General features: G+C 35.9%; 1 protein-coding gene across 3 annotated transcripts in view; it reads left to right on the top strand.

Moving 5' to 3' along the window:
* The first annotated feature begins 10,993 nt into the window (after positions 1-10,993).
* Positions 10,994-16,128, top strand: part of KHDRBS2 (KH RNA binding domain containing, signal transduction associated 2) — a 544,593-nt gene continuing 539,458 nt past the window's right edge. For 2 of the 3 annotated variants that reach the window (XR_008425556.1, XM_024576649.3), the window contains exon 1: positions 10,994-11,358. Coding sequence is in view for 1 of the 3 variants with exons in the window: in XM_024576649.3 (XP_024432417.1) it covers positions 11,268-11,358 (91 nt within the window). In the remaining 2 variants the exon portion in view is untranslated. The remainder of the gene's footprint in view (positions 11,359-16,128) is intronic. The other variant, XR_008425555.1, reaches the window with a different exon arrangement.

Below are 16,128 nucleotides of genomic sequence, written 5' to 3'. Positions count from 1 at the left end.
GAAATAATGTTTTGAAAGTTATACCCACTGGATACAACTCTCCAGGTGAAAATAAAACAGAGTGAATTCAAAAGTTTTAAATCATGTTTAACACGGTTTCCCAAGGAACTAGTCTGAATAGCTTTGTGAATCATGTTTATGGATAAAAACAGAGTTCTCTGCAAGTCCAGGCACAAAAATATAGGGATTAACTTCATGAATGCTTATAAAATGTCCTGTCTGCTGCTGTAATTATTTGTGAGGAAGTAAAAATACATTAAAATGTCTTTTGCCTGTATGGTAATGAGCATGAAAGTATTCTAGTGAATATAAAAAGTCACTATTTTCCTTAGAACTCATTCCAGTTGGGTTAAATGTCTCCGAATATCTTATGAAAGTTTGTCAATTCTAAACATCTCTCTTAAACTTGCTTTTGTTCAGTCGTCAACAGTAATACCTTGTTTTGCCTTTCCCTGAATGACACTTTAATAATGAATTTAAAAAACTAATTGAAGCCAATATTCATCTTGAATAACATTGGGTTATTCTCAGTACTCGTAGCTATTGTAGTTTGCATTTTGATGAGTTTTATTTAAAATTTTTTCTGTCGAATCATGCTCATGCACCATTTGGAGTTTTCTCTAGTTTTTTTCATCATCTATGTGATTTCACTTGTTATTTTGGTTTGCCTTGTAAGAAATTTAAATTTCCCCTCATTTTACTTTCCACAACGATCTTTCAGACTTTCAAATACTTTTTTTAAACTTATGCCAAAGAACACTTCATAAACATTGGTGAAACAGTGCACTGCCAATACTTTTAGCTGAGCTATATTTTATTTTTAATGAAAGGATGTATTAATATTCATTGGAGAATATTATGTTTTCAGCTCAGTCACATTTCTATTTGGCTGCTTTGCAGAAATAATTTTTCTTTTAAAGAAGGATTTATCAGAGGATTTTAAGCAAGGAAAAGGTTTTTGAAAGCCATTACCCTGCTACCATAAAGTGAATACATTTTGATTTAGTGGTCATCATCATATATGAAAATTATTTTCACCTAAATAGAAGACAATTCTTCGGTGTCTAATATCATTACCAGAATGCATACTTGGTCATTTATTTGCCTGAAAATAAAGATGCGACAATTCTTCGGTGTCTAATATCATTACCTGAATGCATACTTGGTCACTTATTTGCCTGAAAATAAAGATGCTGTAGAAGGCATCTACTACAATAATGATGTCCCTCCCCCCGCCATGGGTATTCAGGTCTTAATGCCAGGACTCTGAATGTGTTAAGGTTACATTGTATTAGTTTCCTATGGCTGTTTCCACAAATCACCACAAACTGGTATCTCGAAAGAGTATAATTTTATCATGTTATAGTTCTGGAGGTCAGAGTTTTAAAATGGGTCTGCAGGGTAGCGTTTCTTCTGATGGCTCTAGGACAAGTTCTGTTTCCTTACTTTTTTTAGCTTCTAGAGGCCACACTCATTCCTTGGCTAGTAGCTCCCTCCATTTTCAAAGGTGGCAAAAATAACAGCTTCAAAACGCTCACTCTCTCTTCTCTTTCTTTCCCTCCTTTCCTCTAGCTCCTTCTCCATTCATTTCCTTCCCTGTCCTCCCTCTTTCTATCTCTCTTTCTCTCTCTCTATTGGCCTTTCTGTCATTTTCTCTCTGTCTCTGTCTGTCTCTTTGTCTCTGAATCATCTACCTCCACTTCATAGGCACCCTTGTGATGACTTTGGGCCTCCACCTGAATAATCCAGAATAATCTCCCTTCTTCAAGGTCCTTCACTTAGTCACATTGCAGAATCTCCTGTGCCATGTAAAGTAACACATTGACATGTTTTCGGGATGAGGGTGTGAACATTTTGAGAGGGTGTTATTCAGCCTACCACAGTTGCAGATGAAATTATGATTGATAATCAGCCAACCTAAACTAGGGAGACTATTTTGGATTATACAAATGGGCCTGGTGAAATCACAAGGGTCCTTGAAAGGAGAGTGGGAGAGGGGGTCAGATTGTTGCAATGTCAGAAAGACTCATCGTTGTCTTTTAAAATGAAGACAGGGGCCCATGAACCAAGGAATGCAAGGAGCCTCTAGAAACTGGAAAAAGAAGACATCCCATAAAGCAATACAAAACAGCTCTGAGGAAACTTTGATTTTACCCCAGGGAGACCCAGGTGAAACTTCTGACCTAAAGAACTGTAAAATAACTTTTTGTTGTATTAAGCCACTCATTCATGGTAATCTGTTAACAACAGCAACAGGAAACAGAAACAAGGGTCCATTTTTAAAAAATAGGAAACTTATGTAATGTCATAAATGTGTCATGCAATTCATAATACACTTCAAATAATAAATCGGATCATGGCAGGTGTGTACCTACATGACAGCATTGTTGCTTCACTTATTCTTTAGACTACTGAGTAGCTCTGGCATCCAAATAAAAGATTTCTTGGGTTGATAGACTTGTTAATAGCCATTGTTTTGCTTTAAATAACATTCAGAAAGAATATAGTAACTACTGCGATATTTAGTGCATTCGATATCTTTTAGACATATTTAAGTAGAAGTTTATAATCTTTGAGTTGGTATAAACAATCCCAGGCAATCAGAAAAAAATATCTGCTTCTTTAATTCAGTGATATTCTGAAATACTTCAATTTAGTTAAAGCAATAGTTTGTAATCCACAAAGGTACGTGTCTTAACTTTATATGGTACCTTGTAAATATTCTTCTTACATTGTATAGTTTATGTGGTATTTGCCTAATAGCAGTACTTAAGAAGTCCTGAAAAGTTGGGTGACACCTTTTACCCTGAAGGTGGGTTATCCACAAAGATACGGCCTTTAAAGTAGCATTGCCCATCGTTGATATAAGAACTGTTTACATTTTCCAAAAGTGCTCATTCTTGGGTCCAGTTACCTGTGTTTGAACAGTAATTCTGCTATATGTCAGCTTTGAGACTTTGGGCAACACACTTCTCAAGCCTGAATCTTTTTGTTGTTGCAAAAAGGGGAGGATGGTAATAATACCCACTTCAAAGTGAATTGAAAGAGTTGGGGTTACCAGTCTCACTGATGGCGGTCTGTGATTGATCCCTGCCTCCTTGCATTTACACCTTGGTTCGTAGTCTTGGCAATCAGCTGCCATGTTGCGAACAGGTCTATGGAGAGCTTTGCTGCAATTTCAGGCCCTCCTCAAGACTTCAGATGATGACTACAGCTCTTCTGGCTATTTCATGTAAGTGGATTCATACAGTATGTCAACTTTTCACGTCTGTTTTTTGTTTTTGTTTTTTACTTAGCATAATGTTTTCAGTTTGTCTGCATTGTAGCAGGCATCAGCACCTTATTCTTTTTTATGGCTGAATAAGTTTCCACATGTGAATAGATCATATTTTGCTTATGCACCCAATGGATGGTGGACATTTGGGTTGTTTCCACCTTTTAGCTATTGTAAATAGTGCTACAATAAATGTACCATACATGTATTTGCCTGAGTACTTGTTTTATCTTTCTTTGCATATACAGGGTAGATAAAAGTAGGTTTATACTAATGAGTACAGGAAACACAGTTTATTTTTGTGCTGTTTATTAATTATTATATTATTTGTATTGTTTTCTTCTCATTATTATATCCTATCCTTTCTTATGGTTTATCTTTTAGGGAATGATGGCTGGGAATTTAAACAGCAATAAACAAAAGTGGACACTTTTGTATCCACTTTTTAAACCTGCTTTGGCCCACCCCTGTATATTTAGGTAATAGAATTGCTAGGTTATGTGGTAATTTTACGCTTACTGTTTGAGAAACTGTCAAACTGGTTCCAAAGCTGCCACACCATTTCACGCTCCTATCAGCAATGTATAAGCATTCCAATTTCTCCACAACATTGCCACCATTTATTTTTCTTTAAAAACAAGACAATAGCCATCATCACAGTGGGTGTGAAGTTGTACCCATTGTGATTTTGATTTTGATTTTCCTAATGATGAATGAAGTTGAGCGTCTTTTCATGGGCTTGTTGGCCATTTATATATCGTCTTTGGAGAAATATCTATTCAAGGCCGATTTTTAAAATTGGATTTTCTTTCCATTTTGGAGTTGTTAGAGTTATTTTCCTATTTGGGATAAAAGGCCTTTACCAGAAATTTGATCTGCAAATGTTTTCTCCCACTCTATGTCTTTTCATTTTCTTGATACTGTCCTCGCACAAAATTTAAAAATTTAGATGAAGTGCAATTAACATATTTTTTCTTTTGTTGCATGTGTTGTTTTCTTCTAAAAATCGTACGGCTTTAGACTTTATAAATATACTGTTGATCCATTTTGAGTTAACTTTTATGTATAGTTTTAGATCAGGATCCAGCTTCAAACTTGTACATTTACACAGACAGTTGTCCCAGCATCATTTGTTGAAGAAACTATTTTTTTCCCCTTTGAATGGTCTTGGCACCCTTTTTGAAAATCAGTACACTGTAGATGTATAGGTTTCCTTCTGGACTCTCAACTCTGTTTCACTATCGATAAGTATATGCTTATACCAGTACCACACGTTTTTGATTACTGCACCTTGGTAGCAAGTTGAAATCAAGAAGCATAAATCCTCCAGGTATGTTGTTCTTTTTAAATATTGTTTTGGATATTTGAGATCCTTTGTACTTCTGTAAGAATTTGAGAATTGACTTTTACATTTCTGCAAAAATAATATTGGAATATTGACAGAAATTATCTTGACTCTGTAGTTTGCTTTGAATAGTACTGCTATCTTAATAATGTCTTCCAATCCATGCTTATATAAAATGTTTTTTTCCATGTATTTAGGTCATCTTCAATTTCTTTCAGTAATAATTTGTCATTTTCAGTGTACAAGTCTTTCATCTCCTTGGTTAAATTTGTCTCTAAATATTTCATTATTTTGGATGCTAATCTATAAAAATTTTTCTTAATTTGTTTTTATGATTGCTCATTTCTTATGTATAGAAATACAACTGAATTTTATGTGTTGATCTTGAAATTACAAATCTGCTGATTTTTATTAGTTCAGTAGGTATGTATTCATTGAAATTTTCTACCTATAAGATCATGTTATCCATGAATAAATATAGATTTACTTCATTGTTTCAAATTTGAATGTTTTTTATTTTTCTTTATTGTCCAGTTGCTCTGGCGAGAACTTCTAATACTAGGTTGAATTGCAGCGATCAAGGTAGTCAGCCTTGTCTTGTTCCTGATCTTAGTCTTTCACCCTCAATTATGATGTTAGTTACTGTTTTTTTAGCAGCATTTCTCACTCTTAAATTTTTGCCACAATGGTAAATTTTGTCAAGTACAATGACTTTTGTCCTTATGTCCTATTAGTTCATTTCTTCCCTAATATTTGAACCAGCCAACTAAGTACATTTAGGAGCATGCAGAGCACCTTATGATACAAAGAAGCATATATTTCGCTTATGCTGTCCAATAAACTGGAAAAAGTATTTAGAAGACACAGAGTAAAACCAGAAATGCAGGGATATTGTGATATATTCAAGACTCAAGGTCATACACAAGAAGCATGAACTCTGAAAAACAGTTTCTTCTCATTTTCTTCCCATACTGTTAAAATAAAAATAGTATCTATTCAAAACAGAAGTTTTTTTTATGCCTATAGTTTATTTAAAGAAACTCTTTAAAAATGGCTAATTTTGTAGTAAATGGCTGAAAATGTTATTTTGGAGGAAATAATACAGCTAACATAATTATTTGTGTTATATTTTTGTTTGAAAAAAAGAGATAAGTAGGTGACTCACACATATGTGTTTGTTTGTTTTTAGTGAGGTTAATAAAGTCATTACAAAATATTTGGTCATTTGTGTCCAAACTCATGAATTCAGTGCATGCTATAACAAGGCTATATGATGAAAATAGACACCTGTGCTCTCTGTGGCTAGCTACTGAACTGAGGTTTGGATAAGATACTTTGAGATTATTTTTGGTAATATCTAGATTTAATTTTTTTAATTTTTAAGTAATTTAAGATTTATGTAAAAATTTCAAAAACAATAGAGAATATTGCTATATACTCTTCATCCAATATATCCAAATGTTAATATTTTACCACATTTGCTGTGTCACTTCATGATTTCCCCTGTCTCTGTTTCTTTTTCTGTCTCTTCCACTCTCTTTACAGCTACATGTACATGCATATTTTTTTCTTAATTATTTGAGAGTAAGTTGCAAATGTGATGACCCTTTGCTCCTTATAATTCATTATGTATTTTCAAAAACACAGGCACTTACTTATATAATCACAATACAGTTAGCAAAATCAGTACAGTTAGAAAAATATAGACTTTATTCACATTTTGCTAATTATCCCATCACTGTCCGTCGTAGTAAAAAAAAATAAAGATAAGATAAGCACAAAATGTGGCCCAGGATTCAATCTAGAACTGCATTTTATGTTTAGTTATCATGTAGTGAGGTAATTTTCATGATATTTATTAGCTGTCTGGATGGTCATGATAGTCAATGTTTTATACAATGTCTATGTCTTTGATTTTTTATTTTGTTCTTTCTCCTTTGTTGGGCTGATAAAATCTTGTCTCTGTAACTGTTTTCCTAATTTCATTATCACTCTCTTCAAATGGCTTGTACTCACATTGTAATAACTATTTTGTGCAGTAGGATTTCATAATGATTGTTTCCTGCATGGCAATATCATTTAATGTGAGAGATCAGAATAATGAAAAAAATATCAACATGTATCTGTAGTATTTTAAACCTCAAATGGGGTGATATTGTCTTAAATACTGTTTCAATATTAACCCATCATTTCCACGAATGCTTTTTTAATTAATCCAACTGAAATTTAATCCACTCTTTATTAACTTGTTTTTAGTGATTTGAAACAATCGCTTATCGATCTGTCTCCATGGCAAAAGTTAGTGTACTTGAAGATTGTTTTTATTAGCCCTGGCTGGTGTAGCTCAGCGGATTGAGTGTGGGCTGCAAACTAAAGTATGGCCGGTTTGATTCCCAGTCAGGGCACATGCCTGGGTCGTAGGCCAGGCCCCCAGTGCGAAACATGCAAGAGGCAGCCACACATTGGTGTTTTTCTCCCTCTCTCTCTTTCTCCCTCCCTTCCTCTTTCTCTATAAATAAATAAATAAAATGTAAAAAAAAGATTGTTTTTATTAAATCATCTTAGCCTTTATCTGTACTGAATATAAGAGGGTTCACACCTTCATTTGCTGTGTATGAAAATATTTTATTTTACTGATATGATTTTTTGCCTTAATATTTCGATCTCTAGAAATAATCGATATATGACTACCATTCAACAATTCAAGGATTTAATTTGAAAAAGACAGTCAATAACTTTCAACTTGAAACAGTAGCTTCATTCTTCTTTCCTATAATTCAGTAACTGTTCTTCAGCTGCTACCAATGTCAACCAACACGTGTCAGTGCAGTGGCCGTCCACGGAGACAGCAAAAAGATGAACTTCGTCAGTTTTCCAAGCAGAGACAATGTCAACATCAGAAATGCTGTATTTGGCTTCTCAGGCCACTTTAGAATTACTATCAGCTTCTTTCTTGGCCTTCCTTCCTTACATTTGTAAAGATTCAGAATGGCAATATTCCAAACACAATAGTAGGCTCTCAACAATTATCAGTGCTTTCTCTCTCTCGTCTGCTATTCTTAAATTATACATTTGCATCTGCTAAAATTCAATATGATAATTTTAAATTTTCCAATCAGTAAACACTTTTTTCCTGTGTATATATAGGCCAGCTCTGAGTGATGAATATTCATTTTGTGCTGTGGCATATTAACATTAGAGCATAAATTTTGGCTCTGAACATATTACCTATGAGCGATTTCTCATTGCACTTGGTACTGCTGCTATCGGTTGTCAGCACAGCCGAGTCCCCACTCCCTTCTTTCTTACTTGCCACCCTAAAATACATCATGAAAGTTATAAAAGAAACTGGAACTTATTTCACTAGTTTAGTTAGTGAAACTAAAATAAATGGGAATATTCAAACAGCACCTTCTATGTAATGGACTTTGCCAGGCTCTTCAGTAGATGAAAATCAGTCATTCGCTATTTTGGTCCTTTATTATACTCTGTCCAAGGCACCAAGGCATTAGAAACCTTAATATAAATGATTGGGCTGCTATGATTTTATTAACCCATGGTGTTTATTTTGTGAGTGGGTTCTACTGAATCCTTGGAATTTATAAATCATTGGGCTGCTATAATTTTATTAACCCATTGTTCTTATTGTAAGTGGGTTCTTCTGAATCTGTGGAGTAATTGTTAGCAGGCTAATGAGGTATACCTAAAGTTGATGAGAACTCTGAAATTGGAACTGTGTGTTTTATTAATGATACAGGTTGGAATTTTTTTATTAGAGTCCAAAGATAAGCCAGATTAAATGCCCCTTTCCCTGGCTTTTCTTTAAGTGTTTTTTGAAAGTATTGAATACACAGTTTGTGCATTAGCTACAGAATATACTCTATAATGCATGCCTTATTCTTCCTTCAAAAACAAATTTGGTTGGTGCAAAAATGTCCACGATATCCCATTGTTGAAATGATAGTGCAGTAAATGGAAAACCATTAAAAACAACAACAAGAAACCTTTCAGGACTAAAACTCATGTTTAAAATGAAATACACCTTTAAGATATACAAATCAATTCAGTGGTGATTACAGTTAAGTTATTTACACCATTAGAAGAGGAGATGGGCTTACCAGTAGTTATAATTTATTCATGGATAGACATATGATATTTTCTATTCAATAATCATCTATGGGTGGCTCTCAATTTATTTACATTTATGTTTATTGAATGTTTGCATTAATGAGGTAGCTCTAAGAATACCCATTCTAAAAGTGTGGTACCTATGAAATGTCTGTATGTGAAATAGGTGCGGAACAGGGCAACAGAGAGTCATCTACTAAAAACACATGGCTCTGATGCTGGATATACGTACGTGTAGAGCACTTGGGGAATTTGCCTTTTTCAGCCATATCCTGTTGGAAAATACATTTCTCCTGATAAAAATGCATCTTAGGCATTTGTTAAGAGTTTACTTAAGAAAATAAAATCGTAACTCTTTCTTGATAATTACTAGGAAAATAAAAGTCAGCTAGCTTAATCATGTGTATAATGACCTGGATATCCAAAGACATTGTATAATAAAGTCAACCCTTAGACTGCTCTCCATCATATCTTCTTGGTGCACCTTGAATCACGGAAAAGAGGACTGTGAAAGGATAATGGAATTGCTGTTGCTGGATATAACAAGAGTAACTGCATCTTTTTGATTCATGAAACTGGGTTTGTTCATGTCCCCATCAGCAGCACCATATGCTTTTAATGCTTGGGTACGCTGCAAAGCAAAATTCGATTGTAATTACTGCACAATAATTTTTCTCATTTACATTCATTCAAAATGTTTACAGTTTATTAGCTATGGCTGGCATCTCATTCACCCTTTATTACTATAGATATCTGGCTACCTCTTTGAAGATTGGTACTGCCAAAAAAAGCAAAATTATCAATGAGTCATGTTCTCACAGCCTATCTGATGTACTTTTAACAGTCTTATTACATTTGTTAGTCACATATCCCCTTACCATTGGCACCCGGTTGACACTCAGCTTCCTGACAGGATGGACAATGGCTGGTGTCAAAAAAGGTCATATTTGTTACTTCTGGGTCACTGAACTTCTCTGTCTCTGCCTTAGTTGCTATACCTATAAAACAGATAACGTGATACTTGCACCATGTTTTTAAGAGTGAAAATTGAGATAATGGATGTGAAGTCATGTTAAAATTGTAAAACATAATATAAGGGAGAGGTAATCTCCCAACCTGATCTTGAAAAATAAAGAAAATATTTGAATACAGTAAGAGAACTTGGAAAAGTTTCATCATGCTTTATTTATAGGAAAGTTAGCCCCCATTCTTTGGGCAGAGGAGAGGCAATATCAGAAAATGACTGTTTATGATACGAGACGGGAGAAAAATTGTTTTGTAATATTTGAAGCATTCAAGCTACATTTTCTGGCCCGGGTGGTGATACCTCTAAGGGTTTAACTCTGCTTAAATAGAGGTGGGATAGGTACAAACTAGCTCAACAACAGCACCTGGAGAAAAAGGCTGTCACATCTAAATAAGGAGAAAAGGCGAAATTAGAACAACCTCGGTTATGTATTTTCTAGTCTCTTCCTTTTCCACGTTTTCCCAATTTCTTCACAAATTGTTGCTAATTGATTGTGTTGCTTTTTAGTTGAAAAATACAGACCCCTCCCCGAACCTGTCCCATAGATAGGGATTGAGGAAGCAAGGAGGGATGGGAGAGAAATCAGAACTAAGTCAATACCCCGATGATTGTACGCTAGAAGCGTGTTGCTGTACAACACTATCGCCCTGGAGCTTCTTTATTTGTTTATCAATGAACCTCCTACAGCGTCCCCGAGATGTAGGTCAGGCTCATTGGAAACACGAGTCGCCGATCACATGCAGCCTTCATTATGTTTCCAGACCGGGTGAGCTGCTGATTCCTGCACACTGGAGTGCGTCTGAGCCACAGGAGAGGAGACACCTGTGCCTTAGGGACGCAGGTGAAGTTCCATCTACCTCCCGGAGACTTTCCCTAGTGTTTTTCCAACCCCTCAGCTACTCACTCCTCATCTCCATCTTCCCCGCCGTCTCTGACCCGGCTTCTCTGTTTAACTGGTGCTTTTCCCGCTCTCTCCCTGCTCGGCACCTCAGCCGAAGACCCAGGGCTCCATACTACTGGGCATGCTTAATAACCAGGGAAGGCTTGAGCTGCAAGAAGAAAGCGTTTGCACCTTCTGCGATCCCCTCCCCTCCGCAGCTGTCTCCTGCCAGTCAGCCTATCCGACGTGCAGCTCGGCCCAATGACAGCTCGCGGCCTTCGCGAAAGCCCCGCCTCTCATGGCACATCACCAATGAATGGTTGGCAGAGGTGGGACGTATCTTGTTCCCGCCTCTCCAGTTAAGGCTGCTTGTGTGAGACGGGATCGGCGCTGGCGACGGACGACGGAACAGACGGGCAGGTGTGGGCTCTGGGCCGCGTTAGCAGGACGGCGGGAGTCGCAGGTGCTCGGTGCATGGGCCAGTGAGGACGCGCGGAGATACCCTCGCCGCGGCGTAGGCGGAGCAGCGCGGGAGCCAGGCGCTGCCCCGCGACCCTGCGTCCGAGCGAGCGGAACCTTGCGCTTCGCCCGTGGACTGTCTGAAGTCCGCGCTATGGAAGAGGAGAAATATTTGCCTGAGCTGATGGCAGAGAAAGATAGCCTGGATCCATCTTTTGTGCATGCATCGCGCCTTTTGGCGGAAGGTAGGACTTGTCTCCCCAGATGGGCACAGACCTCTGGCCGCCCATCTCACCCGCGGCTTGGTTAGGAGAGTGAAGTTGGGGAGGGACGCCTGTCTCCTTCGCAGAAACTGTCACCCTGAAGATGCTGGTTTCAGAGCTCGGGGCGGACAGAGCCCATTCTCAGGGCGGGCAGCAATGCTCCTTCTCTAACGTTTTAATTTGGGGAAGACTAAAAGCTAGGAGGTGTAAAGGCAGTGGTGATGTGACCTGTTAGGATCACTGCTAGAGAAACCATAAAGAGTAACGTGGTTTTCAGGGATATTTTCACTTCGCAGAGGGAAGGGAAATCAGTTTGGAAGTAAATGGTGATCAGTGTAGTGTTCAAAGAGCTTCTCGCTACATATCAGCATTTTTTTTTTTTTTTTTTTTGCTGCATATGGGAATTGATGTTGATATCCTTTAGTCTAATTACAGCCTCTCCTACGAAAAGTCTTAGAATCAACCTAGATTAAACTATCATGTTCTTCTGTATTTGTGAATGTGGCAGAGGCTAACGTGCTTATCAATTTATCTGAAGTGTGATAATTGGTTTACTCTGCGAGTTACTGGTCCCTGGGAACACTCTGCAGTTGATCAGCTGTTTTACCAAGTGTGCATTTTCTGTTGTGTACCTGTAATGTTAAAGGAGATTTAATTCCCAGAACAGGTATGTCTTGTCTTTTGCGTGACTTTGAAAGGTTGTTTAAAACACACACAAACTTTGTGACAGAAATGTTAACCAAAATTATTCCACTTACCTTAAAATGAAGCTAACTGCTAATGATATGATATCTGTGGTAATCTACACATGCCTTTTAAAAACAACTTCAGACTTTTTTTTTTGATGAGTGTGCTTCATTAATAATGAATTGTTTCATCATTAAGTGGACTGTAATGCAATTTTGTAGCTAAGGTTGTTATGGACTTACCTATAGTAAAACTAAAAGTGACAACTTCCTCTTCCTCAGCCCTTCAGCGTTAAGGGAAATGTTTTCTTTACTGAGACTTAGTTGTACATGGAAGGAAAAATTCTGATCTTCCATGTATGATTCAAATATCACTAGGTTTATTTAAATATTTTATTGATAGATTATTATTTATAATAACAATAAAGTATAAGTTTTTTTCCATTTTGCATACTAAACAGTTAAGAGAAGATTTATCATCCAAATATTGAATTTGTGAAACAACTAAACTGTTTTTCAAGGAACAAGTTAGTTTTGGAGAGGATTTGGGAAAGTAAAATGCAATTATTTTTACTACTTTCTTGGTTACTGATTTTTAAAAAATAGAAATTAAAGTTGAAAAGTAAAGTCAATTAAAAATTAAATTCTCAAAAACAAATGTAACTGCATAAAATAAGTATTGAAAATTAATGACTTATTAAGTGCTTAGGATTGTTCAAAATAATTATAAATGCAACTAAGCCTTCAAAATTGTTTACTTCGATATATTTTTCCAGAAGTGTCTTTATTTAGCTGATAAGATCTTTAAAATGAAAAAAAAATACAAATTGGTCATTTTCTCTAACACGCTCATTGGTGTTCTCTTTGGGACAGCAGGCTCAATGATTAATTCATCTTTTACTAATGAGAGTCAGTGTACTGTTGAAAACTGCCAAGCTAAAAAAATGCACGTGAGAAACTCTTAATAGAGTACAAAGTATTCTGTGGCTGATGAAACAGCAGTCTCTGCACCTGATTCCTTAACATTTTATCTTTCCCAGGAACTTGATTTCTTGATACAAAACAACATGCTCAGATGTTCCTTGTAATTTAATTTTTTCCCAGTAGGGGGAAGTATGTCCTGCTTTTATAAAGCCTTAGGAGAAAAAGCCCCTAAATAGAGAGAAAAGCATCTAAGTAAGAAACAAAGAGAGATGTCCAAATTTCAAGAGAAATCATAATAAGGAAAAGAGAATGAAATATGACTATAGGTGATTATAATAATTTGGGGTTTATAAAGAGCTGTGCAAAAGATACATAAGGTTTGAATTAATTTTCTGATTGCTCTAGAAGCTCTTTATATGGGGTTATTAAAAAGTATAAGGCATGTGTGCTCTGGAATCTTTGATAAATATTAATGTACACTTTACATTGTAGACATTTCATTATTTTTTAAAAGGCTGTTTGCCAAGATTTCCAGGTTTTTGTTCGGATCTTTCCAGGAGAATGTTGTTGAGATGATTTTATTTCTCATACCTGGAAATGCACTGATTGAAGGCAGTAGCTATAAATAAACCTGACATAGATATTCATTTGGAAGGAAGATGCACCCTGAAGTACGTTTCAGTCAGTACTGTGCAGACAGTCTCAAGACTGAGTGAGTAATAAAAATGATCCAGATGATTCAGTTCTTCGGAATGATTTTTTCCGGAAGCTAACATCTATAAGGGTAGTGATATAAACCAATGAGCTTTCACAATGATTTATTTTGCTATTTTGATTGGTGATAGATGCAAATTAGTGCCCAATATTGACTGCTTTGTTTAAAATTGAAGGCCCTGAGGTTTAAAGTACTAGTTTTTTAGTTATTTTGTCATTTTTATTGTGGTTTGTTTTATTTCACTTGTTTCTGCTGTGTTTTCAGTACATATGATTCTAAGAAAGCTAATGGAAGAGCCCAAACATTTTATGTATTTGACTTTTATTTAGAAAAGATCTTAAATAATATGGTTTGATGAGTGCTTGATTAATTAAAATAATGATTTTCCTGTGATTATACTACTGTTATCTATTTGTTGTGGGTGGTGCTTTTGAATATGATAAAACAGCAAACTCAGCGTGATCCTAAAAGTTGCACTCAGCCTCTGAATTTGCTTGCCAGATGAAATTAGATGAGGTTATTTATATCTCTGCTACTTCTGGGAAGTGCACTAAACTGTGACTCCAGATACCTGGATTTTAATTCCACTTTTGCCTAAACTGAATCTTGATAAGCTTCCCTTCTCTGGGCCCAGTTTCCTTGTCTCTGAAATTAAGGAGTTGGACTAGATGATCTATATGTTTCTTTGTAATTCTAATTACGTCTGGGACTACTGCTGATGCAAAGGAATGGTGTTTGTGTATTCAGAATACCAAAATCAATGGCTGAACATTTTTGAAACTTTAAAAAATTTCTTCCTAGATTAATGATTGATAATACATTTATTGCTCTATAGTATACTTTGCGGCATATACATTATTTTGGCCACTGGGGACAGATTTATGTTCTTAAGTCTGTCGAACTATTATGAAGGCTTGGAGCTGAAGTAATATATATGCATGGATATTTCTTGTTTGCACTCAAGCCTGCCTGTCTGTTGACAGACGTAGATCTGTTCAAGTTTATAGATTCAATTATGGTGATTCCATGTCTTTAGGAGGATTAGTAAATACTGGTCCAGTTGAGACTGTTTTGGGTTGGCAAGACTTCCTAACCTAAATTCTTCACAAATATTGCTAGATTCATCATTGTTTTGGTTGACTCATCATATGGTGAAGTCAAGGATTGCCAAATATCCCAACAGTTTAAATGTTAAAAAAAAACCCCCGAAAAACTCTAGGTGCTATTTTCAAATTTCAGTGGAAAGCTTGGCCATCCATCTAGGATTGGGCTCTCTGCTGCAGATAATAGATGAGTTTTTTAAAACCACACAAGAAATGGGGATTAACACTTATTATAAATACTTATTTGTAGTGATTTAACTATATTTAGGTTTTCAATCACTTTTTAAATTTAGATTGTGTTCCTTAAAATGTGTTCTATAAAGCATGGTGAGTTCTTAAGTGAATGAAAGTTATTGGTATAATGTCTAAAATCAGCTTCTGATAAAAAGTAGTATTCATGTGGTTTTTCCTTTGACTAATGTGTAATCTCTTTTATATTCCTCTCAATATATTTGGGTAATCTTATTCATGTTTCTTAAAGAAAAAATAAAAAATGGCAGATAAACTAAATTCAAAGTTTAATAACTTCTATCTATAATTAAGACCCGTTTACATTATCATAGAAAATTTTGCATATGCAAACCCAACACTTGGCATACATTGGCCACACTTCTGCCTGCTGTGAAATTTCCTCTGATTCTCAGTTTCTTCATCTGTAAAACGGGAAAAGTAAAATCTACCAGGTGTGGCTATTTTAAGGTTAAAAAATGCTGTTTCTGACAACATAGGCAGTATTTTATATAAATACAAATGGAATTTTTTATTCATATGTAAGAAAAACATAGGCAGAAATTATACAAATATGAGATGATGCTTTCAAGATTTTCCTTCACATTGTAATGGCATTGTGGGCTTGACCTCAGCTTGAAGCTTGAGTTTGTAAGGACATAAACACTGCCTTACTTTTGAATTACTGCTGAGTGAGATTTGAACTCATAAACCAAACTATGAAATAAATTATCTTTTGAAAAATGATTCCAGTGAGAGTTTTTTAAATACCTTAGTCACTGGGTACTTGTCATTGGTTTACTTGAGCTTGATGAACCCAGGGCCTCTGTCTTTATCGGTAATTCTAAACCTCCTGAGGCCTCTTCAGAAATCCGTATGTCCTTCCCTCCTGGCAGCTGTTTTCTTGGGTGAAATGGATACATACTTTCTGATGCTCTTCAGCCTCCTGCCATCCAAAAACTTCCATATTCCTTCCTATTGTCTTTCATGCTCAGGAGGTGAAGTGTTTCTTTTTTGGTCAAGGCCCACTCATTCACCCATATCCTTCACTTTAAAATGCTCCCCATCCTCTCCAGACTTGCTCTATAGTTATCTC

The sequence above is a fragment of the Desmodus rotundus genome, chromosome 11 (assembly GCF_022682495.2).
Source record: "Desmodus rotundus isolate HL8 chromosome 11, HLdesRot8A.1, whole genome shotgun sequence".
NCBI classification, from domain to species: Eukaryota; Metazoa; Chordata; class Mammalia; order Chiroptera; family Phyllostomidae; genus Desmodus; species Desmodus rotundus.
The sequence above is the reverse complement of the archived record's forward strand: the minus strand, read 5'-3'. Positions and strand labels throughout refer to the sequence as shown.